The sequence below is a fragment of the Brassica oleracea genome, chromosome C9, assembly GCF_000695525.1.
Source record: "Brassica oleracea var. oleracea cultivar TO1000 chromosome C9, BOL, whole genome shotgun sequence".
Lineage (NCBI taxonomy): Eukaryota > Viridiplantae > Streptophyta > Magnoliopsida > Brassicales > Brassicaceae > Brassica > Brassica oleracea.
The window spans coordinates 585981-606494 of NC_027756.1; the positions used below are offsets into that span (position 1 = coordinate 585981).

A 20514-nucleotide genomic window follows, 5' to 3' on the forward strand; every position below is an offset into this window, starting at 1 on the left:
TTGTTAAAAAAGGCAAACTCAGATTTAATATTTATCGCTAATGTTTATATATAAAGGTAACCATTTATCAAAGATTTTAATGTTTTCTTCCCATCAAATGATTCCCTAAAAGAAAAACAATTTCAAAGTTCAGAAAAAAAAACATTCTCAAAAAAAAAAAATCTCCTTGTTTTGCATGTGAGCATCTATTGCCTCTGGCTGGTTTACGCTTTTTTTGATGAATGTAAAATTTTATTCAAACAAAAAAATTATTACATCAAATACAAATTTTGTTTCTCTATGAAATTAAAACCCGTACTAATGAAAGATTAGCCTATTTGGTCTTGCTCCAAACCATGTTATCAATCCTTTTTCAAAATGTCTTCAAACCATGTTTACGCTTTCTTTCACACATGAACTTTTTTATCAAGAGAGATATATATTGATGGGCGACAGAAATTACGTTTCACATTGACCAGCGTAACAAAAGTAAAAATCCTTATTACCATTTCAAAGAGAATAACACAAAATCCAACGTATGTTTCCCCATGATATATAGATTACTTAATACGAGTAAAAAATCACACATACACGTAAATATTCTACAAATACGACAATACATAATTGTATTGTTACGTATCTTATATATTAAAACAGAAGTCACAATCTTGATTCATGTGTGACTTTTTCAAAAACGAACCCAATAGATCTATTCCTAGAAAATCATGTTACATTTAATCTATAATCTTATCATCTAAATTTTGGGCATACTAGAAATTTTTATTGAGCTATCAATAGTTGGATTTAAACTATTGATGATCCATTGTATATGAAGCGAAAAATTTAATATTTTAAAATTTTTATAAATTTGTGAAATGTTACAATATCTTTGAATATGACAATAAAATAATATTTTACTAATATTTATATATATAGTTACGGTTTTAATAATGAAATAATAATTCAAATATATATATATATAAGAAGATACAAATACATGTAAAAGTTTGAAACAATCTATTCAATGAAAAACATATACCGTAAATTTATTATGTTTTAAAAATTGATAGACACATATATATATTATAATATATACCAATTTAGAATTGAAAACCAAATTTTTATAAAAATAAATGAAAACAAAAATCCGCGTCCGCGCGGATCGAGATCTAGTGTGTATTTTAATACATGCACCGAGCCTCTTCTTCTTCTCCCGCATTGTCTTCTCTCCTTTTATATATGTGAAAGCTGCATTTATTAACAAAACTATAGAAAGTGTAACACTCGAAAGGAATGTTTTTGGTCGAGAGGAAAGAGAGAAAACGAAGAAGAAGAGAATGTTAATTTAAAGACCTATTTGAAGCTGCTAAATCCATTATAGAGAGACTCTTTAAAGCGTCAACTGATTCTCATGTAAGACTCTCTTGTAATTATTTTGACTTTTTTCTAATGAATTCTCATAGCTAGAATCTGTTTTGTGTATTTACTCTTACTCAGATGATTTAACACATTCAATGCAAAATGCTTTAAATTCATTGAAACAAAACTTATCTAAATATGCAACTTTCTTATTTGCTCTCTCTCTCTCTGTGACATTCCTTATTTCTTACTACAAATTTATTGTTCTATATCCTCGTACCTCCTCTTTGTTCTGTCTTAAAGAAACTACCAACCAAACCATTAATATCTTCAAGAATCAGATTAAAGTTTTATGTTTTTTAAAACGGGTAACCTTAAAGTCCCAAAACTAATATTTTTGTCTTTCTTGAAGCTAATTATGGAGGGACTAATGAGATTTGGAGGATTAGAAGAACAATTCAGTCACATTTCAGAAAACGCAATTAACGAGAAGACCCCATTTCTGCAAATGCTACAATGCACAGAACCAGAACCAAATCAGATACTCCAGTCACTTCTCCAGAGCCAAACCCTAGAACCAGAGAGCTGTCTCACTCTTGAAACCATCAAAAGAGATCCGGGTCAAGAAGAAGACCCGGTAAAGGATCCGAAAACCGAAGACGGAGCAGAGGCAAAAGTCAAAGAAAAACGAAAACGGAAACGGACAAGAGCTCCAAAGAACAAAGATGAAGTTGAGAGCCAAAGGATGACTCACATTGCGGTTGAACGTAACCGGAGACGACAAATGAAGGAACACTTAAACTCACTTCGGTCTCTCATGCCTCCAACGTTTCTTCAACGGGTAACAAAAGATTTAAATATTTTGATATTAAAGATTTAAAGATTAAAACTTATAAAAAAAAGATTTAAAGATTCGAAGATTTATATAATTTTTTATTTTATGAAAACATAAAAAGTTTCCATCGTAATGTTTGAATCTTTCGATGTTTAACGTTAGGGTGATCAAGCTTCTATCGTGGGAGGAGCTATAGATTACATAAAGGAGCTCGAGCAGCTTTTGCAATCACTAGAGGCTGAGAAACAGAGCGAAGGAGCTAGTGAAAATCCTAAAACGGCCTCGTGTTCTTCCTCTTCATCTCGTGCATGCACTAACTCTTCTGTCTCGAGCATCTCGCCGACGTCTGAAGATGGGTTTACGGCGAGATTTGGCGGCGGAGATACGGTGGAAGTGGAAGCTACGGTGATACAGAACCATGTGAGCTTGAAGGTTCGTTGTAAGAGAGGGAGAGGACAGATCTTAAGAGCTATCATCTCCATTGAAAACCTTAAGCTCTCGATTCTACATCTCACTATCTCCACTTCCTTTGACTTTGTCTTCTACTCTTTCAATCTCAAGGTAATTAGACAATCTTTAATCATCTCTTAAATAAATAGATCAATCTTCCTTATCAAATTTGCAAGTTACGCATTAATATTATTATGATTATTCTTGTTTAATTGGCAATTGTACCTGCTCAGTTGATTATAACTGAAATATTAAGGAATCTGCATTTAGAAATATATGCATGATTTTTCTCAAAAAAAAAAGAAATATATGCATGATATATGCCTAACATCATGACATAATATCTTACAAAAAAATTTCAGGATAGGGATACATTTTTGTATTAAAAATAGAGTAATAAATATTACACTTTATTTTTAAAAAAAATATTGCACAAAAAGCATTTTCTTTAAAAAAATCCTATTTTCTTACATTATAAAATTGAAAATAAATAAGATTTGAATTTCTTATTTTAATATGTAGTTCATAATGAAAAAAGCTAATTATTTGAATTTTGGCGAGATAAAATTATTCTGTTGCCTTTGTGAATGCAGATAGAAGATGGGTGTAAGGTACGATCAGCTGATGAGATAGCAACAGCCGTTCATCAGATCTTCGAGCAGATCAATGGTGTAATGATGTGTTCAAATCTCAGTCGAGCTTAGCTGACTTCCGACTCTTTTTCTTCCTTGTAGTGTGTGTAGCTTTAGGTTACAAAAAGGAACGTAAAATAAATAAAGCCCAAATTGAATTTTTTTGAGGGGTTTAACCATTTTTTAATTCCTTTTTAAATCAATCTCAGGGTTGTGCATTTGAATTTATGGCCACTTAAAATTGTTATTTGCCTGTCATTTTGTTGTTATTATTGCCTGTAACTTTCAAAATAACCTATGGATATTTTTTACTTGTCTAGTTAATTACTCTAGTAGTAAATGCTAAGAATTTGACTCCGTTATTAAATGGTTACGGAAAGGGAAACAAATACAATTAAAGCTGAACATCATCATTACGTAAGAAAAAGTCGTATTCAGTCTTCTTCGCATTCTCTTGTTATTAAGATTTTATTTCGGTGTAATGGTACTTAGGACATCATTCTCGGTGATTGTTAATGGAGTTGCTTAGTAACAATGATCAAAAAAATAAATCAAAATTAAGGAAAAAGTGAAGGACGTGGGTTAATTAAGAACTTTTCGACGACGTCCTTAAGGACACGTAGCTTAATGAGATCGCTAGCTCAGGTAACGGTCTTGAAGATTTCGCATCGAAGATTCGGTGAACGGCGTTGACGATGATGACAATGATGATGACTAATGCTACGGGACCGGATATGAATCCGATGAGGAAGAGATATCAGAGCACCACCACCTAATCCGTACCGGTCGTCGTGCCGCCTGATCCCTTCATCGCTTCCACTCCAACACTCTCCACCAATAATCCCCTCATACTAAATCTATCTCCGACGCCGGCGGTGGACTTGTCGTCTACCCAACTTACGATCGTCGTCGTCGCCATCGTGTCTTCCTCAATCATTTTTCCTTGTTTCAAAATTTTACAAAATGTCTTACCAATAATTCTCACTTTGCTTAAAGTCTCTTAACATTGTCCTTAAATTACCAATAATAATAAAAAAATCTAAGAACTCAAATAAAAGTCCCACCGGTAATCTTCCTATTATATCATCCATGCGTCTGACAATTCTACGCTCGATTAGAAGGACCACCTCCACCTATGATATATATAAATCAAGATTTTATATAGCTGTTTACTAAAATGACACTAGTTTTCACTTTTTAACTTTACTTAGAAAAAGTTCTTCAAAAAAAAAAAAAAACTTTACTTAGAAAAACGATGAGAAAGGTGGCAGATAGCATTTACTATTCCAATGTTTCGAAAGTATCACAAAGGGGAGTCTATGGTCAGAGCTAAGTCTCATTGACACATCCGTCTCACTTCTATCTAAAACGTAAACTTCAGCCTACTTACTACTGCTACAGATTACGTTTTCAGTATTTTAATCATCTGTTTTGAAAATAAAATTTACAGAAGCGGGAAACCTATTCAGAAAATTAATAAAATGACAAAATACGTGAATAATAATATCAACCCAAAAAATATTATACCGACAGCAATTACACATTATTGAAATATTGTGTGCAAGACAAATCAGACGTCTGACATCATCCACTGGCAACAACCCTAGATCTCTTCCAAATTTTATAGTCAAAGTCAAACCATTGGTAAAGTACAGATAATTTTCCGAAATAAAAAGAAAATAATTACTGAATGATGTGTACTATTCTTTTTGGGCTCTATAGAAAGTCATAATAAAGAAAGTTAAAGCCCAGTGAAGCTACAGATAGAGGGCCTAAGCCCAGCTTAGATGAGCCGAACGTTCTGCATGGCACGTTACCACATCATGTATTGACCACGCCCCCATGTGAAATTAACGAGCGAGTGTATGTTTCATTTTTAAGCGACGCGTGGTGTTTTCTATTTTAGTAAAGACTAGTATTATAGCACGGGAAAACTTTTCTGCTATTTAAATTATCTTTAAAAAAATCGTAATAGTTTTATTTTTTGGTTAATAATAATTGAACTTATTTAAACACATTTTTTGGAGCTGCATACCACCTAGAAATATCATATCTGATTCATCAGTTTTATGTGTGTTTATTTTGTAATTAAGTCTTCTTAAAATAAATTTACTTAAAATTAATGTAATAAAAACCATGAAACTAAACATGTATATAAAACAGTTATTTTTTTATAAAAGACTTACAAAAGTTTTTAAAATCCTCTAATACACTCTTTTATAAGAAAACATAAATATGTGAAATACTCTAAACCATAACAAAGAAATTTGTAAATACCCAATTTAAATCATCATAGCTGTTGATACTCTTTTCCCTTGGTAAAGTAGCTATAACACCAATTATTTGCTTTTGCTTTTCATGTGATATGATTTCTTCTTCTTTTTTGCTAAAATGTGATATGACTTCTTCAGAGCTATAAAAACAAAATAGAGCTTCTAGTAACATAGGAGAGAGACTCAGAAACTAACTCAGGATACCACTTATTTTCATTTGTGTATGGTTATGTTGGTGTTTTATGTTTGTTGCAGAGAAGGTGCATTGGTTTTCTTTTTTGGTTTGTCTTTTTTTATTCTCTCCTTTCCGTTTCTGTTTTTTTTTTAATGCAGAAGCAAGGCAAGTAGTTTCTTAGATATTGGACAAAGAAGTAAATAACATATTTTTAAATATCCATTTTCTAGATAATATGAGTCTGTTTGTGTTGATGTCAAAAAAAAAGAAAAAAAAAGATAATAGATTTGAAATGCTTATCGTTACCTTAGTTGGTGCAGACCTTTGATCTCTCATTCTTTTTTGAAAATTTAAGTTTCGAAAGTGAAGCATAACCAAGTGCCATTTTAACCTGAAATGAACAATTAAGAGATTGTTAATTGAGAATGAAAGGAAACTGAATCTATGTGGAATTACAATAGTTTATATGTCGAATTACTCTTCCTCTGTTAAGAGATTGTTAATTGAGAATGAAAGGATTTGTCGAAAAGATAATAGATTTGAAATGCTTATCGTTACCTTTCATTCTCAATTAACATTCTCAATCAAAAAGTCATTACAATAGTTTATATGTAGAATTACTCTTCCTCTGTTAATATATAGGCAATTTTGATCAACTTTGTTTATATTTACTGCCGAAGCAAGAATCTTGTGATAGTCTCTAGCTAATTGATTGAACAATTCTTAGACATTATATTTTTGTTTTCTTGTTCTTGTGCGCATTTAGTTTTGTTTGTTTGAGTTTTTTTGTGCGTAAACAATTCCTATATCCCACTAAAAACATCATTAGCTAAGATTCACACATAGAACGTGCATGGACCAACCAACCATCCATTATCCATAATATATTCTCAATTGTATTATAATGGCGGGTCCTATTGTATTTTATTTGTTGTCACCATGGGAGCATTATCTCAAGAATATACCCTCCAATCAATTTCGCTGTACATGATTCCTTACGTGTGAACTGATACTACGTAAACCCCGCAGATTGAATTAATTCAATCTAATTTAAATATATGGGAATTCCAATATTTTATTTATTAATCACTTAAGAAACACAAAGTAGTAAAAAGTAACATCTTTAGCCACATGACTAAAAACATAATAAAAAAAAACACGCATCAGAGTTAAAAACATACACCTCTCTAACAATACCGTTAATTAGTACAACACCAGCTTTCTTGTTTTTGAAGAAATTAGAAAAAAAAAACCCTAACTTAGAAATCACTAGAAGGAAGTGGTTCATGTCCATTACTATCAATAAAGATAGTGTCATAAACAATAGCTGCAATGGCTGCACCAATAAATGGACCAACCCAATAGACCCAATGGTTCGTCCATGTCCAGCTAACCACAGCAGGACCAAACGAAACCGCCGGATTCATCGACGCACCATCAAACGCACCACCAACAAGAATATTAGCTCCAACGATTAACCCAATCGCTAAAGGAGCAATGATTCCAATATCACCTTTCTTGGGATCCACGGCAGTAGCGTAAACAGTGTAAACCAACCCAAACGTCATCACAATCTCGAAAACGACTGCGTTCCACGGTGTGACTCCATGAGAGATCGAAAACGCTGCCGTTTCCATCCCTCCAGTACTTACCTTGAGCAACAAGCAAGCTACGACTGCTCCTAGTAACTGAGCGATCCAATAAAGAATAGCTCTCAACAACGTTATGTTCCCACCTATAAAAGCTCCAAACGTAACCGCGGGATTCACGTGGCCGCCCGAAACGTTTGCTCCAACGGAAACCGCCACGAACAATGCAAACGCATGAGACAACGACGCGGCCACTAGACCAGAAGGTGTGGCTGGACCGTCTCCGGTTAGCTTTCCGTAAGCCATGCCGGAACCTTGACCGGCGAAAACGAATATAACCATGGAGAAAAACTCAGCAAAAGCCGCTCTGATCGCATCTCGACCGCTAGCTTCTCCTGGCGTTCCAATCGCAATTCTATTAATAGCCATTTTGTTACAAAAAAAAAAGGCTTTGTTTTCTTGCTTTTCTTTTGTGTTTTGTCACTTGAGTTTATATAGTTAAAGAGGGAGTGAGACGTGTGTGTTGGAGAATCGTTCAAGAGACTGAGATTAGTGTTTCACGGTGGGCCCCTAGTTTTGAGAGATCTAACGGTGTTTATTAATCCTGATTAGTTAATCGGTTAAGCCCGTGTTTCTCGCTTTCTATAAATAAGGTTATAGCTCGCAATTGCAGAACACGCGCTCTACCGTTTTCTTTGCCTTGTTATTTGGCTTTCTCCACACTTTCCGCAAGACTGTTCTGTTCTTGAAACATCCGTTGTTCCAAGGTACGACGACTTTCTTTGGTTCCTCTTTTTTGCTTCTTGGATCTCAATCTTTTGATGTTTGACGCTCTATATTATCTTAGGTTGAAGATGATTGATAGATTACGATATGTTGTAGGGTTTTGTTGATTAGTTGTAGTAGAATATGACTTTGAGTGGTCAATCTTTTGAGTAATGGATCCTATTTAATATGAAAATCAATAGTTAAGCAGCATATCCTGATTTAGACTTGAACTCAAGAAGTCAAGTCATTGAATCTAAACATTTGGTTTGTTTTCTTGAATTGCTCTGTTTGTTAGATGAGTGAAGAAGTGAAAGAGAATCAATCTGACAAGCTTCAGAGAACAGCTCCACGTTTGAACGAGAGGATACTCTCATCTTTATCAAGGAGATCGGTTGCTGCTCATCCATGGCATGATCTTGAAATCGGTAAAATCACTAATCATTAGATTACTAAAAACATATTTATATTTATATATATTCTGTTTTGAGTCTTATAGTTAATGATTTTGAAGTCTTTTTAACTATAATATTGTTGGGAAAAATGAAAATTGTGCGCAGGACCTGGAGCTCCGTCGATCTTCAATGTGGTAAGTCTTATGCTTGATGATGTGATGTTAATCTGAAATGATGTTAAGATCACAAAAGAGAATCTGATATTGAATCGTTTGGATATTTGAATTAAATTTAGGTTATTGAGATCTCAAAGGGTAGCAAGGTCAAATATGAACTTGACAAAAAGACAGGACTCATCAAGGTAAAAATAACCTAGAGTAATATTTTGCCTGGTTAGAGCAATCTTATTGGGGGTTTCTTACTCCTAGGTTCTTAAAATACATGTATATGTATATATATATTATATAGGCGTATGTAATTATGGGATTCTAAGCTTTAAGAAACTTTCGGTTGGGTTTCCTGTAAAACTTAGAATCCCACAATTACATACGTTTATATAATATATACATACATATACATGTATTTTAATAACCTAGGAGTAAGAAACCCCAATAAGATTGCTCTTAGTGGTTACTTTATATCACATAATAGCCATATCCGCTAGTGGTTACTTTCTGACTCCTAATATAAACTGTTTAAGAGATTTTAAAAAAATGTTCACAAAAGACTAGAGAAAACAATCAAATATTATTTCAGGGAAACGAAAACTCTCTAACAACTTTATTTGTCTCTCAGGTTGATCGGATTCTATATTCATCGGTCGTGTATCCTCATAACTACGGTTTTATCCCCCGCACATTATGTGAAGACAATGACCCTTTAGATGTGTTAGTCATCATGCAGGTTTTAAGTCTTATCTTTAGCTTCACCATACTAACAAAACAAAACCAAATCCATATATTAAAGAAAGTTGTTTCTGTGCAGGAGCCTGTGCTTCCAGGTTGTTTCCTGCGCGCACGAGCTATCGGATTAATGCCTATGATTGATCAGGTAACATTTCAAATCTCTGTTTGATCCTTTGGGTTACAAGTTGTGTAAGCATTCTGAGTATTTGTCTTGTAATAAAGGGAGAAAAAGATGACAAGATCATTGCGGTTTGTGTTGATGATCCTGAGTATAAGCATTACACTGACATCAAAGAACTTCCACCTCATCGTCTCTCAGAAATCCGGCGATTCTTTGAAGATTGTATCCTTTATTTCTTTAATATTTAAATCTTAATTTTCTTCTTCATTAGTAAATAAACAAACCATTGATTTTGCGGTTACCTTTAACCAAAAATTTAACAGACAAGAAGAATGAGAACAAGGAAGTCGCTGTAAATGATTTTCTTCCGAATGGTCCTGCCGTTGAAGCCATTCAGTACTCAATGTAAGTTTTTTTATTTAGATATTTCAATTATTTTTATTAACAAATATGTTGACACAAAAATAATCTTGGTTTTAAAATTACTTATAGGGACCTTTACGCTGAGTACATTCTTCACACCCTGAGGAGATAAAACAAGAACATTCCTGCCAAATTTTTTGCTCTGCAAATCTCAGATTTTGTAGCAGAGGAAAAAGAAAACAAAACAAGAATTTGTCTGATATTTGGATTTTGAATAAACACGTGTTCCTGACACTGTTCTAATACTTGGCTTCATAGCTTGTTGTTGTTGTTGTCTTCTGGGGATCTGCTGTCTGGACAATAACCCCTATTAAGATTCGTTTTCTCACTTGTATTGTAATCTTCTATCCATTTAAAGTTTCGATTTAGTTCCAATGAAACCAGACCGTTTCTTTATAGTAAAAATATGAGTGTGTCACTGTCACTTTAACACTGAATCCAATCCCAATTAGATTCGTAGAATCAGTAGAAATTGTCACGTTCTTAATATATCATGACTACAAACACAAAATACGTTGACAAAAATGTCTATAAATGTATAAATGTATAAATGTATATACACAACATAAATTAATTATAGCATTTGTCTTATTACACGTATTAAGCATTGCTTCCTAAAGGGGACCAAATTATCTTTTAATATCTTTTGATGGCTATAAAAATAGATTGAAGAATAATTAGTGAAAAAATCCCCCATGGACCAAAAATATATACCTCCAATTTGAGCAAAGTGTAAACATATCACATTATATATAAAAAAAAATGTGTGAAGGAAAAGCGTCGTGATGAAAAAATGTACGAGGCTCTTTGCGACAAACTCTACAAAGGACGCAGTGTCCACTTGTCCTCACCCTAAACTTTCATTGATAAATTTTAGTCGAAAAGGAATTATGCTACACTACATAGAGATGTCAAGAACGATTGGTTTTAAGGATAATTAATTCGGTTAACAAAATAGCAGGAGTAATGCTAGTTATAGGTTTTAACTTTTAACTACCTTTTAGGTACTTATTTAACAAAGGATAATACATTGTAAAACAAGCTTTTGAAATATATTTTTGAGAATAGTTGAAGGGGGTTAAGAATGATATCACAAAAGACAAAATAAAAAAATGTTATAAGTAGAGGAATTCATAAGGACCAAGATATAGAGTTAAGTGGTATATAGTAGAATCGCTGTTGGGTCACCCACATTCAACCTTGATGTGTTTCTTCCTCCCCTGGAAGAGTTGGTGGTGACGTGCATCGCAGAATTATTGTCACATAAGAGCTTAGCTTGAAGATAAATATCAACACAAAAATCAATCAGTAACTGCTATAACTAAAGCAATTTAAAAGTCGTCAAAGCCATGCTCTTATACTAAGCTTCCGTGCTATTTCTGCTGACAGTACATTGCTTCTTGAACTTCCAGTTGATCAAAGAAGAGCCAATATAGATGCAAAAATCAGTCACTGAGCGTTTTGTATCCGAACATGTATCCCAATCTGCGCATGAGAATGCATTCAAGCAAAGATCAGAACCAAAAGCATAAAAGATGCCTTGTCATGGATTTGCTTTGAGACAACACATAACATGATGAGCAGAACACATATGGACATTTGTTAGTGCATAAAGAAACTGACTCAGTCGATGAACAAGAAATGTAATATCCAGATGAGTAGTCGTAAGATAGAGCAAGCGCCCAATGAGCTCTCGATAAGAGGTAATGTTCGTCAAAGGAGTACAATTACTGCTGTTTATCAGTATAGTTGGATCAAGAGGAACATCACATGGATTAAAAGCCAAGAGAACCGTACCAGCAAGAAGATCCAAAGTATATTTACGCTGTGAAATGGAGATACCGGTCGAGTTATGGGAAATTTCCAAACCCAAAAAGAAACGAGCTGAAATTAAATCTTTAATCTTAAAATCTTGATGCATAGCTTGTTTAAGACTGATGGCATCAACATCATCATTTCTTGCTATCAATATATCATTAACATACAAAAAACTACTGTGAAAGAAGATCCCACAAGCTTAGCAAACAAAGAATGATCACTAGGTGACTGAGCAAAGAAAACCTTCAAAAGAACTGAAGAAAATCAGACTTCTCATTGTCGAGAAGCCTGTTTCAAACCGTAAATGGACTTGTGAAATGAAAAACTGGATTAGGAGGCAGTAATTCTCCTGGACTAGGTGTATAACCCAATGTAGCTCATTAAATCTCTTCTTCCAACTCGCTATGCAAGAAACCATTAATGACATCCATCTAAAAGGACCAACCATTTCGAGCAGCAAGAGCTAACAAAATCTTGACATTAGTCATCTTTGCAAGTGGAGAAAATGTATCTTTGTAATCCACTCCTTCTTTTTGAGTAAAATCATGCGCAACTAAAGGAGCCCTTGATCTTTCCACTGTGCCATCAGAGTTATATTTAAGAGCATGAACCCATCGTCAGCCCACAACATTCTTTGCCATGAGGCAAAGAAACAACATTATAAGTATCATTGGCATTCATGTCATCAAACTCCACACCCATACCCTTCTTCCACATATCAAATGTAACAGCCTGTTTAAAAGTACTTAGTATTGTCTCAGCAGAAAAAGAGAGGAAAACAAATTCAAAAGCAGGAGAAAGATTGGAGTACGAAAGAAGAAAGTGGATATAATGGTGTGAGAGAAGATGATGAAGATTAAATAGATAAGGATGTTAAAGAAAGCTGAGCAAGGGAACAATGGTAATCATATAAGTAACTGGGAGTTTTATGTCGAGGTTTGTCACTAAGAATTGCCACTTGTCCTGGTTTTGATATAACATGAATAAAAGCTTTGTGGCACCAGAGACGGATGATGCATGCCGAGGAATAACAGAGTCAAGAGCGAAAAGGGTGGACAAAGAAAGAAAGATCTTGGTATACAAATCATCATTTTGAGAAGATGTAATTCTAAAAAAAACATAGTTTCATATTTATATAGCATGTACAAATGGTCCATGTTGTGGTATTTCTGAGTTGTTAAGTTTGAGCTGAATCTTCCGTTCTTTAATGTGTGAGTTAGATTCAATACTAACACTTTTGAGCTATTTTTTAAAAAATAAAAATAAAATATTCTTTTTTGTTCATGTACAAATGGCCTATATTGGTAGTATTTTAGTTTAAGTGTGCAAACAAAAGAAATTGGAAACATACTTTTATAACATGTAAATGAAAACTAATAACCAAAAGCTAAATTGAAAACAAATCTTTAACTATAAGATTCCAATACTTATTCCAAATATTTTTGGATTTATTTAGAACTTTAATTAGACATAAAGTCATTCATGCATTGACTTGTACATATTTCCTGATGTATCAAACGTTGGACCACAAATCATGGATGCACATACAAAGCTAGACCTACTCTCTACTTGAGTTTTGTAACAACTAACAACCATAATCAGATGAATTAGTACATAAAGATTAGCAACATCTCTCTTATCTAGTTTTTGTTTTCTCAGTATATGTTATTAGGCATGAATGATAATCCATGTGACTTGTTCAGTAAATATTAAAAAGTGAGGAAAATACAATAATTATTTTCATAACCCATTTGATGTAACTGGGAAGTGAAAAGAAAATCTTAATAAAGGTACTTGTGTTCACTTTTTGACAAATTTAGACAAGTACCACATATTGTTTTAATTGAGATATCAGATTAAATCACAGGTGTTAGCAGGCGAGATACCAAGTCAATTACAACTTACCAGAAACAAAATAATTAACTGATAAATATACTATTCAAAATATCTAGAAGACTGTCACCTGTAGGCAAAAAATGGTTATCACATGAGAAAATATTAATTTGAACTTGAAACAATCCTTAATATATTTACTGTTTATGATATAACAACTTAAAAGCATACTACGACATTTGTTTTCAAGCCTTTTTACAATTGTTTTAAAAACATTCATGAAAAGTTAATATAGCAGTGCTTTTATAAAGAATAGCAAAAAATGATGATTACAAAGTATTACATCATTTATACTATACAAGATATTTTACTGCTTACAACTAAAAACAAAATAAATAAAATGTTTCACATTAAAATACTAGAATCACTTTCCAGAAAATGTTTTAGCAGAGTTAACAATATATATATATATATATATATATATATATATATATATATTTTAACAATATGTATATTAAGGATGTTTATTTTATAATTTTATAATTCTTATTTAATTTATATCTGTAATCTATGATTAACTGTGTTCATTAGATATACATATATAGATTAAAAAATATATGGTCTTATATTTATCTTGTAATTTGTCATTTTATTATTTTAATTTTCTTATTTCTATATATACATATGTACATATTAAAATCAACTCTTCCACGTGTACGTTTATATGGGGTTTATCTAGTATGTATATCTTAGAAATGTACTATTTATAGTGAATTTTATTTTTTATGCACACAAATTAGGAATATTTTATTTTTTATGCACACAAATTAGGCATAGTATATGAGTAATTTATCTAATTGGCTGAAAATAACTATTAAGAAGAAATCAACAAAAACATTAAATACAAAAGATCTGATATGAATAATGAGGAAAAATACAGATATCAAAAGCTTAAAACTTTGACACACTCACCTCATCTCACCTCCCCTTATATACACAATACATGTAAGTATAGATTTGTATATCTATATAAACTGCTAGAGTTACCCCAAGTCTATAGCTAACTTGAAAAAAACAAGAAGTTCTCACATGACCCGAACCACACCATCCATGGGTCCCTTTTACTCTCTCTAAGATGTGTTGTTCTTCTCTATCATCCAGAAATTTTTTAAACCCACTATTTTCTTCACCCTTTAAAGTCATCTAGAGAGAGAACCCAGTTTAAAATTGAAAAACCATTGATTTCATTTTCCGTTTTTTTTAATATATATTTGGAGTCAACGAAAATATCAGAAGAAGAAGAAGCAAACACAAAGAGTACGTCTGTCTTCTTCTTCTGGATTCTAGGGTTTTGCTCTTCATTTGATCTTCGATTCTTGATTTTAATATTAGATTTATTACCTTACTATTGCGGTTGTGGGTTTTATTTGGTTTCTGATAAATATTATCTCATAGTTGAACAACTTTCAATTGGGTCATCATCTTGCTAAGATTCACTCATCAAATCCTTAAGAAAAAAGTTGAATACCATTTGAATGATCTTGAATTGGTTCATCCTCTTGTCTATCATGTTTTGTGGTCACTTTTTGAAGATCTTGAATCGGGTCATCTAGATTTCAATAACCCACTAAGATTTAAAATTTGGATAACTTTTACAAAATCTAAACTGTGTCACTATCATCTCAAGAACCCATATAACAACGTTTGATATACTTTAATTTAGATGGCTAGTGGCTCCGGCAACAACAACAACAACTTCAACATGGCGATGGGAGAGCACATGTTCGACAAAGTGCTAACAACAAGCGACGTCGGGAAACTAAACCGCCTCGTGATTCCAAAGCAACATGCAGAAAACTACTTCCCCTTGGAAGAAATTCAAAACGGCACGATGTTGGATTTCCAAGACAGGAACGGCAAGATGTGGAAGTTTCGTTACTTGTACTGGAGCAGTAGCCAGAGCTACGTGATGACCAAAGGATGGGTCCGTTTCGTCAAAGACAAGAACCTTGAAAGCGGAGACACCATCTCGTTCCACCGTAGCTACGTCCTCGACGATACCGAACCGGGGAAACGAATCAAAAAACTGTACGTTGACTGGAGGCATAGAGCCGACAGGAACCTCGTACACAACATAAACCACCATCATCATTACCCGCTTTTCATGCCTCCGACTTATCCATCTGCTGGTTACTATCCTTTGTCGGGATACTCCATGCCGCATTACCAAAGGCTTCCACCTTTTTATCATAACCAATTTCAGGAGAGGGATTTTTCAGGGTATGGTTATGGAGGGCCTGACTACGCAGGATCACCGTGGGGTCATCATCATCATTATCAGTATGGAAGATCTGAGCCGTTGGTTTATAACTCTTATCCTGTTTACCCGACCACGGGGGTACCTTCGTCTTCCGCCATATTACCTCCTCATCAGCCGCCGCAGGAGGGGACGGCGAAGAAGCTAAGGCTGTTTGGGGTCGATGTGGAGGAGTCGTCTTCTTCAGGGGAGGCACGTGGCGAAATGGCTGTTGCTGGGTACTCTTCGTCTTCTCCAGTTGTGATCAGAGACGAAGAATCATCTTCGGCTATGCAGTTAAGCGAGGATGAAGAATATAAGAGGAAAGGGAAGTCCATAGACTTTTAGAACAAAGAGTCTCCTATTCATCATTTGTTTCATCCTTTTAAAATTATTATAATGTAATTTGGCAATTGGGGAATTTAAAATGTAGTGAGGAACTTCACCGGGATTATATTATATATATTGGTTTTAAGTTTGTTTTTGTTTTGTTTTGAGTTCTGGTTTCAACATGTGAGTTCTTGAGCCCTAGATGCCATATGTTGAAAACCTCCCATCTTTCAATATTGTAAGAAGCTTATATGTATTAATAAATTTGACATCCTTATATAATCTCGAGTTATTAACTATACATACTCTTAATGATCAGATATATACACCAATCCATGAATCAAAGGTGTTACATCTTTAATTTCAGTTATAAGCTGGTAAGTGAGAAGGATAAAAATCTTATTTATTTTATTTAATAAAATGGTACTATCTGTGCCTATCTCTAGCTAAGCTGACAAAGTTTCATGGTACATTCTAAGCTAATGGGAAGTTTCAAAAGCTCTTTAAGCCTCTCTAACCCATCTCTATCTAACCTATCTCTCTATAACACATATGGTCCAGTCTAAGATTGTTTGGTTACTATTGTCTTCGCTTGATTTAACTAAAGGGGATTTGTATGTTAACTTATGGGTGGAGAAGAAAAAAAGAGAAGATATGGAAGCACAATCTCAATTTGTAATAATATTTTAGAACATGAATCACAAAAGGTATGATATCTTCCTTAACTTTTTTTTTACTTTATCCCCAAAGAGAAGATTTTTACTTCACATTTAGCCTCTAACTCGTAATTATGGAATACATTAAAAATGGAATAGATTCATTCCATTTTTTTCCTCATCAAATTTGTTATGTAATTATTTTTATTTTATTTTATTCATTTATTTGTGGAATTATTGAAATGACTATTCCATAATTCCATTCCATTTAAAGTTAAATAATATTTTTTTTTTTGGAATTAATAGAATAAGTCATTCTAAATCATTCCATTCCAAATATTGATAATTCAGTTGCAACCAACCTTACTTTGTTAGTATATTGTTTAATTATTTGCGTGTAGCCTTTTAGTCAGTACAGTTATACGTATCTGGTTTGGAAATACAGGTTAAAGATTATTTGTGAACTAAATTGGAGATCTAGTTGATATCATTTTTTTATGAAACCCAATACATAATTGAAATCAGATCCAAGAGTTTAGTCCAAGATGTGGCCCATTACACTAGTAGACAAGCCTAGTGTTTTTATTAGGCCTAATAATCGACTTCCAAAATTTCTGGCCTAGAAATGTGAGAGAACGTGATAGAGAGACAAAGACATAGGAAATCTGTTGAATATGACGGATGATAGCCCTGTTCGTTTCGAGATCGCTGCGACTGGCGTCAGCGGCTGAAAATTAGTCACGATTATCTTCTTTACTGGTTGCCCGAGTGTAAAACAGAAGACGCAGCGGCAAAGTAATGAAAGGAATTCGGTGGTTCCGGTGTCGCTAAAATAAACAGCGGCCATGTTTATATGTTCGCGTTCATCCCAGCGACAAGAAACACAAAATTTTCTTCACCTCATCTTTTATTTTTCCTTTTAAATTCTGTTTTCGTTCCTTTAATTTTGATCGCGTCAGCGAGACGCGGCGATCTCAAAACGAACAGGGCTGATGCCAAACATTTCCTTCACATGTATCTCGTTGTTGATAGCTCTAATGCACGCTGAGCAGTCGAAAAACATGAAGATTCCCGATCTGATCAATGAAGTCTTGCGTCTTCGATCCTTGTATCATCCAATTATAAGAAATTATCTTTCAGGAAAAAAACATTTAATCAAAATTTGTAAAAGTACATTTTAAATTTAAATATAATTTATCCGAATTTAAGGAACTAAATTTATCTGAACTTAAGAAAATACAATAATTTTTGATTAATTCCATTACAAATTAAAATTTGAAACATTTGATATCCAAATTATAAGTTAATTTGAAATTATATGTTGGTTATTTTAAAATTCTTCTAAATCCAAATTATCCCACTAACCAAACTATTTCAACCAATAAACCTGAATCAGCCAAACCTATATGCCAATCAAAATATAATTTTGACAAAAAATAATAATAATCTGAATACAAAGGATTTCCATATTAAATAAAAAAGTTTCAAGCCTACTAAGGCTATAGTTATAAGGCCTTGCCCATTGCAGAGAAACTCATAAAGATAATAAAGAGCTTAGTTGAACCCACGGCCCATATAAGGCCCAGTAGCGATGAAGAGACCGAACTCTGAGAAAGGGATCTCCAAATGAAACTGGGAGAGAAAGAAGGCGAGAGATGGCGAAGGAGAAGAGGTGTGTGGAGTGTGGCCACAAGGTTAAATCATTGCTGATTCAGTACTCTCCTGGCAACTTTCGTCTCATGAAATGCGTAAGCTTGTGCGAAAACTGAAATTAGGCTTCTTAATTTCAACTGAATGTTCTCAAAAAGTTTACATCTTTTGTAGGAGAATTGCAACGAAGTAGCAGACGAATACATCGAGTGCGAGCTGATGGTATGTCTTTTAAATATTCAATTGATGATCTTCTGCTTCGTGGGTTTCCATCAAAATTTGATTTTTCTTTTGTTTTCGTTTTATCAGATTATATTCATCGACTTGATACTTCACAAGACAAAGGCTTATAGACACTTACTCTACAATGTGTTTACTCAAGAAACTGTCTACGTTCAGGTAAAAAAGGCAGAGACTTTGTTTCAGTTCACGAGTGCTTAAACAGCTTCTTTACTGAATCAGACCACATACTCTGTTATCTGATCTTCAGAGGGTTTCACAATTTGGCAGCATCTGTTGTGGAAGTTGGTCTTGGCTTATCTTCTTCTAGATACTTGTATCCTTTCCTTTTCTTTTGTATTGTAACTATACAGAGCATATTATTTTGGAGAGCCTTTAACAAATTTAAAGATAGAAGCTTGCTGTTGAGAAGAACCAATGATGAATCAAGCGTGCCCATTAGCTTTGTTCTTGCATCTCTAGAGGTTTGTTGGTTCTTTTTTTCCATTGAAGTTGTATAGATTTTGGAAGGAATAAGATAATATATTATAATACATTGATCAGGTTCTGGTTAATGTCTTATCTGCAAACTTTGCATTTGTTTTATCATTTGCACTTGCGTCCAAGATTATATCAATCGGTGCTTCCAGGTATTTACTACGTTTTATTTATGATGATATTCACACTAAAGTCTATCTGTATGTTGTGCCCTTGATAACTTAGTATTATGGTTTGCAGAGGAAAAGAGATTCTTTTGGGGATCTTCATCTCAAGTTACATCAAGATCTTTCTATTTGCTATGCCGGTATGTTACATGTAGAATGTCTCAGAGTCTTGTCTTTGAATAATAATGAACTAAGATAGCTTCTTCTATTTGCTCTGGTGCTAAGCTCTTAAACCGATACTAAAGTAGATATGTTACAGGTTTGGGAGTTCCCAGTTTCAGTGATCTTCATTGTAGATATGCTTGTCTTAACATCAAACGCAGTTGCTCTTAAAGGTCAGATCTTGTGTTCTGTCTCGCTCTTTTTTGTTGTTTGTTATATAGCAATGTCTCAACGCTTTTTGTTCCTTGTAGTCTTTCTGACCCTGAATCTTCTTATGTTGTTGCCAGTGATGACTGAATCAACAACGAGCAGATGCTTAGCCGCGTGTTTCATGGCACACTCGATTAAATTCTTGGCAGATCAAATCTCTGGGTCAAGGTCCTTGAAACACTTGGGGTCTGTGATGTATCTGCCTTTTATTTTCAAAAACGTGTGATCTTATAATCGTCACAAGGGAAGAGTTTGTTTAATCTTTGATCATATGTTCATTAAGATAAATGTTAGGATCCTGACACACTTTTATTTAATCCACTCTTTTTTTGGATGCTTCAGAAGCTGTCTTGCACTGAAATTAAAGATACAAACTCTAAAAGACTGTACCTTAACGAACAAGTAACGCCATTTTCCTAATTTGAAGAGATACATACACAGCACAGTACTATAACCAAACCTGTAAGCTATAAAATTAAAGGTCATGAAGCCGCTATAAAGGTCATTCATGTGGTTAATTAAATTAATCAAGTTTAATACTTTTTTTATGAGAACGCTTAATTTATAGAGAAATTCCCTTCGATAGTTTTTATTAATTTATTTTCGTAAAAATAGACCTTCAGAGAAGAAAATGGCCAAAATAGATTTTATTGAAGAATAAAATTTGCATTTATACCCTTAGGGTTAACTAATCTAAAACTTAGGGTTTAGAGTTAATGAGTTGGGTTTTGGGGATATGTTCAAATTTTTAAAAATAAAAAATAAAAAATAAAA

General features: G+C 33.5%; 5 protein-coding genes across 6 annotated transcripts; 4 read left to right on the plus strand and 1 right to left on the minus strand.

Moving 5' to 3' along the window:
- Positions 1-1178: 1178 nt before the first annotated feature.
- LOC106313053 (transcription factor bHLH57) lies at positions 1179-3561 on the plus strand. Its single transcript, XM_013750780.1, has 4 exons — positions 1179-1392; positions 1751-2179; positions 2336-2734; positions 3217-3561. Exons 2-4 carry the CDS (start codon positions 1757-1759, stop codon positions 3325-3327), a joined length of 933 nt encoding a protein of 310 aa, XP_013606234.1. The 5' UTR covers positions 1179-1392; positions 1751-1756; the 3' UTR covers positions 3328-3561.
- A 3197-nt stretch (positions 3562-6758) lies between these two features.
- LOC106316693 (aquaporin TIP1-3) lies at positions 6759-7743 on the minus strand. The gene has a single exon (XM_013754579.1). It carries the CDS (start codon positions 7719-7721, stop codon positions 6963-6965), a length of 759 nt encoding a protein of 252 aa, XP_013610033.1. The 5' UTR covers positions 7722-7743; the 3' UTR covers positions 6759-6962.
- A 215-nt stretch (positions 7744-7958) lies between these two features.
- Positions 7959-10297, plus strand: LOC106315587 (soluble inorganic pyrophosphatase 1). Its single transcript, XM_013753353.1, has 9 exons — positions 7959-8059; positions 8356-8485; positions 8618-8646; positions 8748-8813; positions 9248-9355; positions 9437-9502; positions 9580-9700; positions 9802-9883; positions 9971-10297. Exons 2-9 carry the CDS (start codon positions 8356-8358, stop codon positions 10011-10013), a joined length of 645 nt encoding a protein of 214 aa, XP_013608807.1. The 5' UTR covers positions 7959-8059; the 3' UTR covers positions 10014-10297.
- Positions 10298-14556: 4259 nt separating this feature from the next.
- Positions 14557-16303, plus strand: LOC106317192 (B3 domain-containing transcription factor NGA4). 2 transcript variants are annotated; one of them, XM_013755042.1, is made up of 2 exons: positions 14557-14689; positions 15276-16303. In XM_013755042.1, the coding sequence occupies exon 2, from the start codon at positions 15276-15278 to the stop codon at positions 16194-16196; it is 921 nt and encodes a 306-aa protein (XP_013610496.1). In that variant the 5' UTR covers positions 14557-14689; the 3' UTR covers positions 16197-16303. The 2 variants fall into 2 exon arrangements, with proteins under 2 accessions (XP_013610496.1, XP_013610495.1); XM_013755041.1 differs by lacking the exon at positions 14557-14689 and adding an exon at positions 14840-14869.
- Positions 16304-18455: 2152 nt separating this feature from the next.
- Positions 18456-20076, plus strand: LOC106316525 (protein arv1 homolog). The gene is made up of 9 exons (XM_013754426.1): positions 18456-18582; positions 18659-18706; positions 18794-18883; positions 18995-19040; positions 19115-19188; positions 19268-19353; positions 19442-19508; positions 19628-19703; positions 19818-20076. Exons 1-9 carry the CDS (start codon positions 18490-18492, stop codon positions 19964-19966), a joined length of 729 nt encoding a protein of 242 aa, XP_013609880.1. The 5' UTR covers positions 18456-18489; the 3' UTR covers positions 19967-20076.
- The last annotated feature ends 438 nt before the right edge of the window (positions 20077-20514 follow it).

Bases quoted from the DNA above. Each gene is read 5' to 3' on its own strand.
- LOC106313053 (XM_013750780.1), top strand. From the start codon at position 1,757: ATGGAGGGACTAATGAGATTTGGAGGATTAGAAGAACAATTCAGTCAC. The intron at 2,180-2,335 runs GTAACAAAAGAT...GTTTAACGTTAG, and splicing joins CTCCAACGTTTCTTCAACGG to GGTGATCAAGCTTCTATCGT. The intron at 2,735-3,216 runs GTAATTAGACAA...TTGTGAATGCAG, and splicing joins TCTACTCTTTCAATCTCAAG to ATAGAAGATGGGTGTAAGGT.
- LOC106315587 (XM_013753353.1), top strand. From the start codon at position 8,356: ATGAGTGAAGAAGTGAAAGAGAATCAATCTGACAAGCTTCAGAGAACA. The intron at 8,814-9,247 runs GTAAAAATAACC...TTTGTCTCTCAG, and splicing joins AAAAGACAGGACTCATCAAG to GTTGATCGGATTCTATATTC. The intron at 9,356-9,436 runs GTTTTAAGTCTT...GTTTCTGTGCAG, and splicing joins ATGTGTTAGTCATCATGCAG to GAGCCTGTGCTTCCAGGTTG.
- LOC106316693 (XM_013754579.1), bottom strand. From the start codon at position 7,721: ATGGCTATTAATAGAATTGCGATTGGAACGCCAGGAGAAGCTAGCGGT.
- LOC106316525 (XM_013754426.1), top strand. From the start codon at position 18,490: ATGGCGAAGGAGAAGAGGTGTGTGGAGTGTGGCCACAAGGTTAAATCA. The intron at 19,509-19,627 runs GTATGTTACATG...GATATGTTACAG, and splicing joins TCTTTCTATTTGCTATGCCG to GTTTGGGAGTTCCCAGTTTC. The intron at 19,704-19,817 runs GTCAGATCTTGT...TGTTGTTGCCAG, and splicing joins AAACGCAGTTGCTCTTAAAG to TGATGACTGAATCAACAACG.
- LOC106317192 (XM_013755042.1), top strand. From the start codon at position 15,276: ATGGCTAGTGGCTCCGGCAACAACAACAACAACTTCAACATGGCGATG.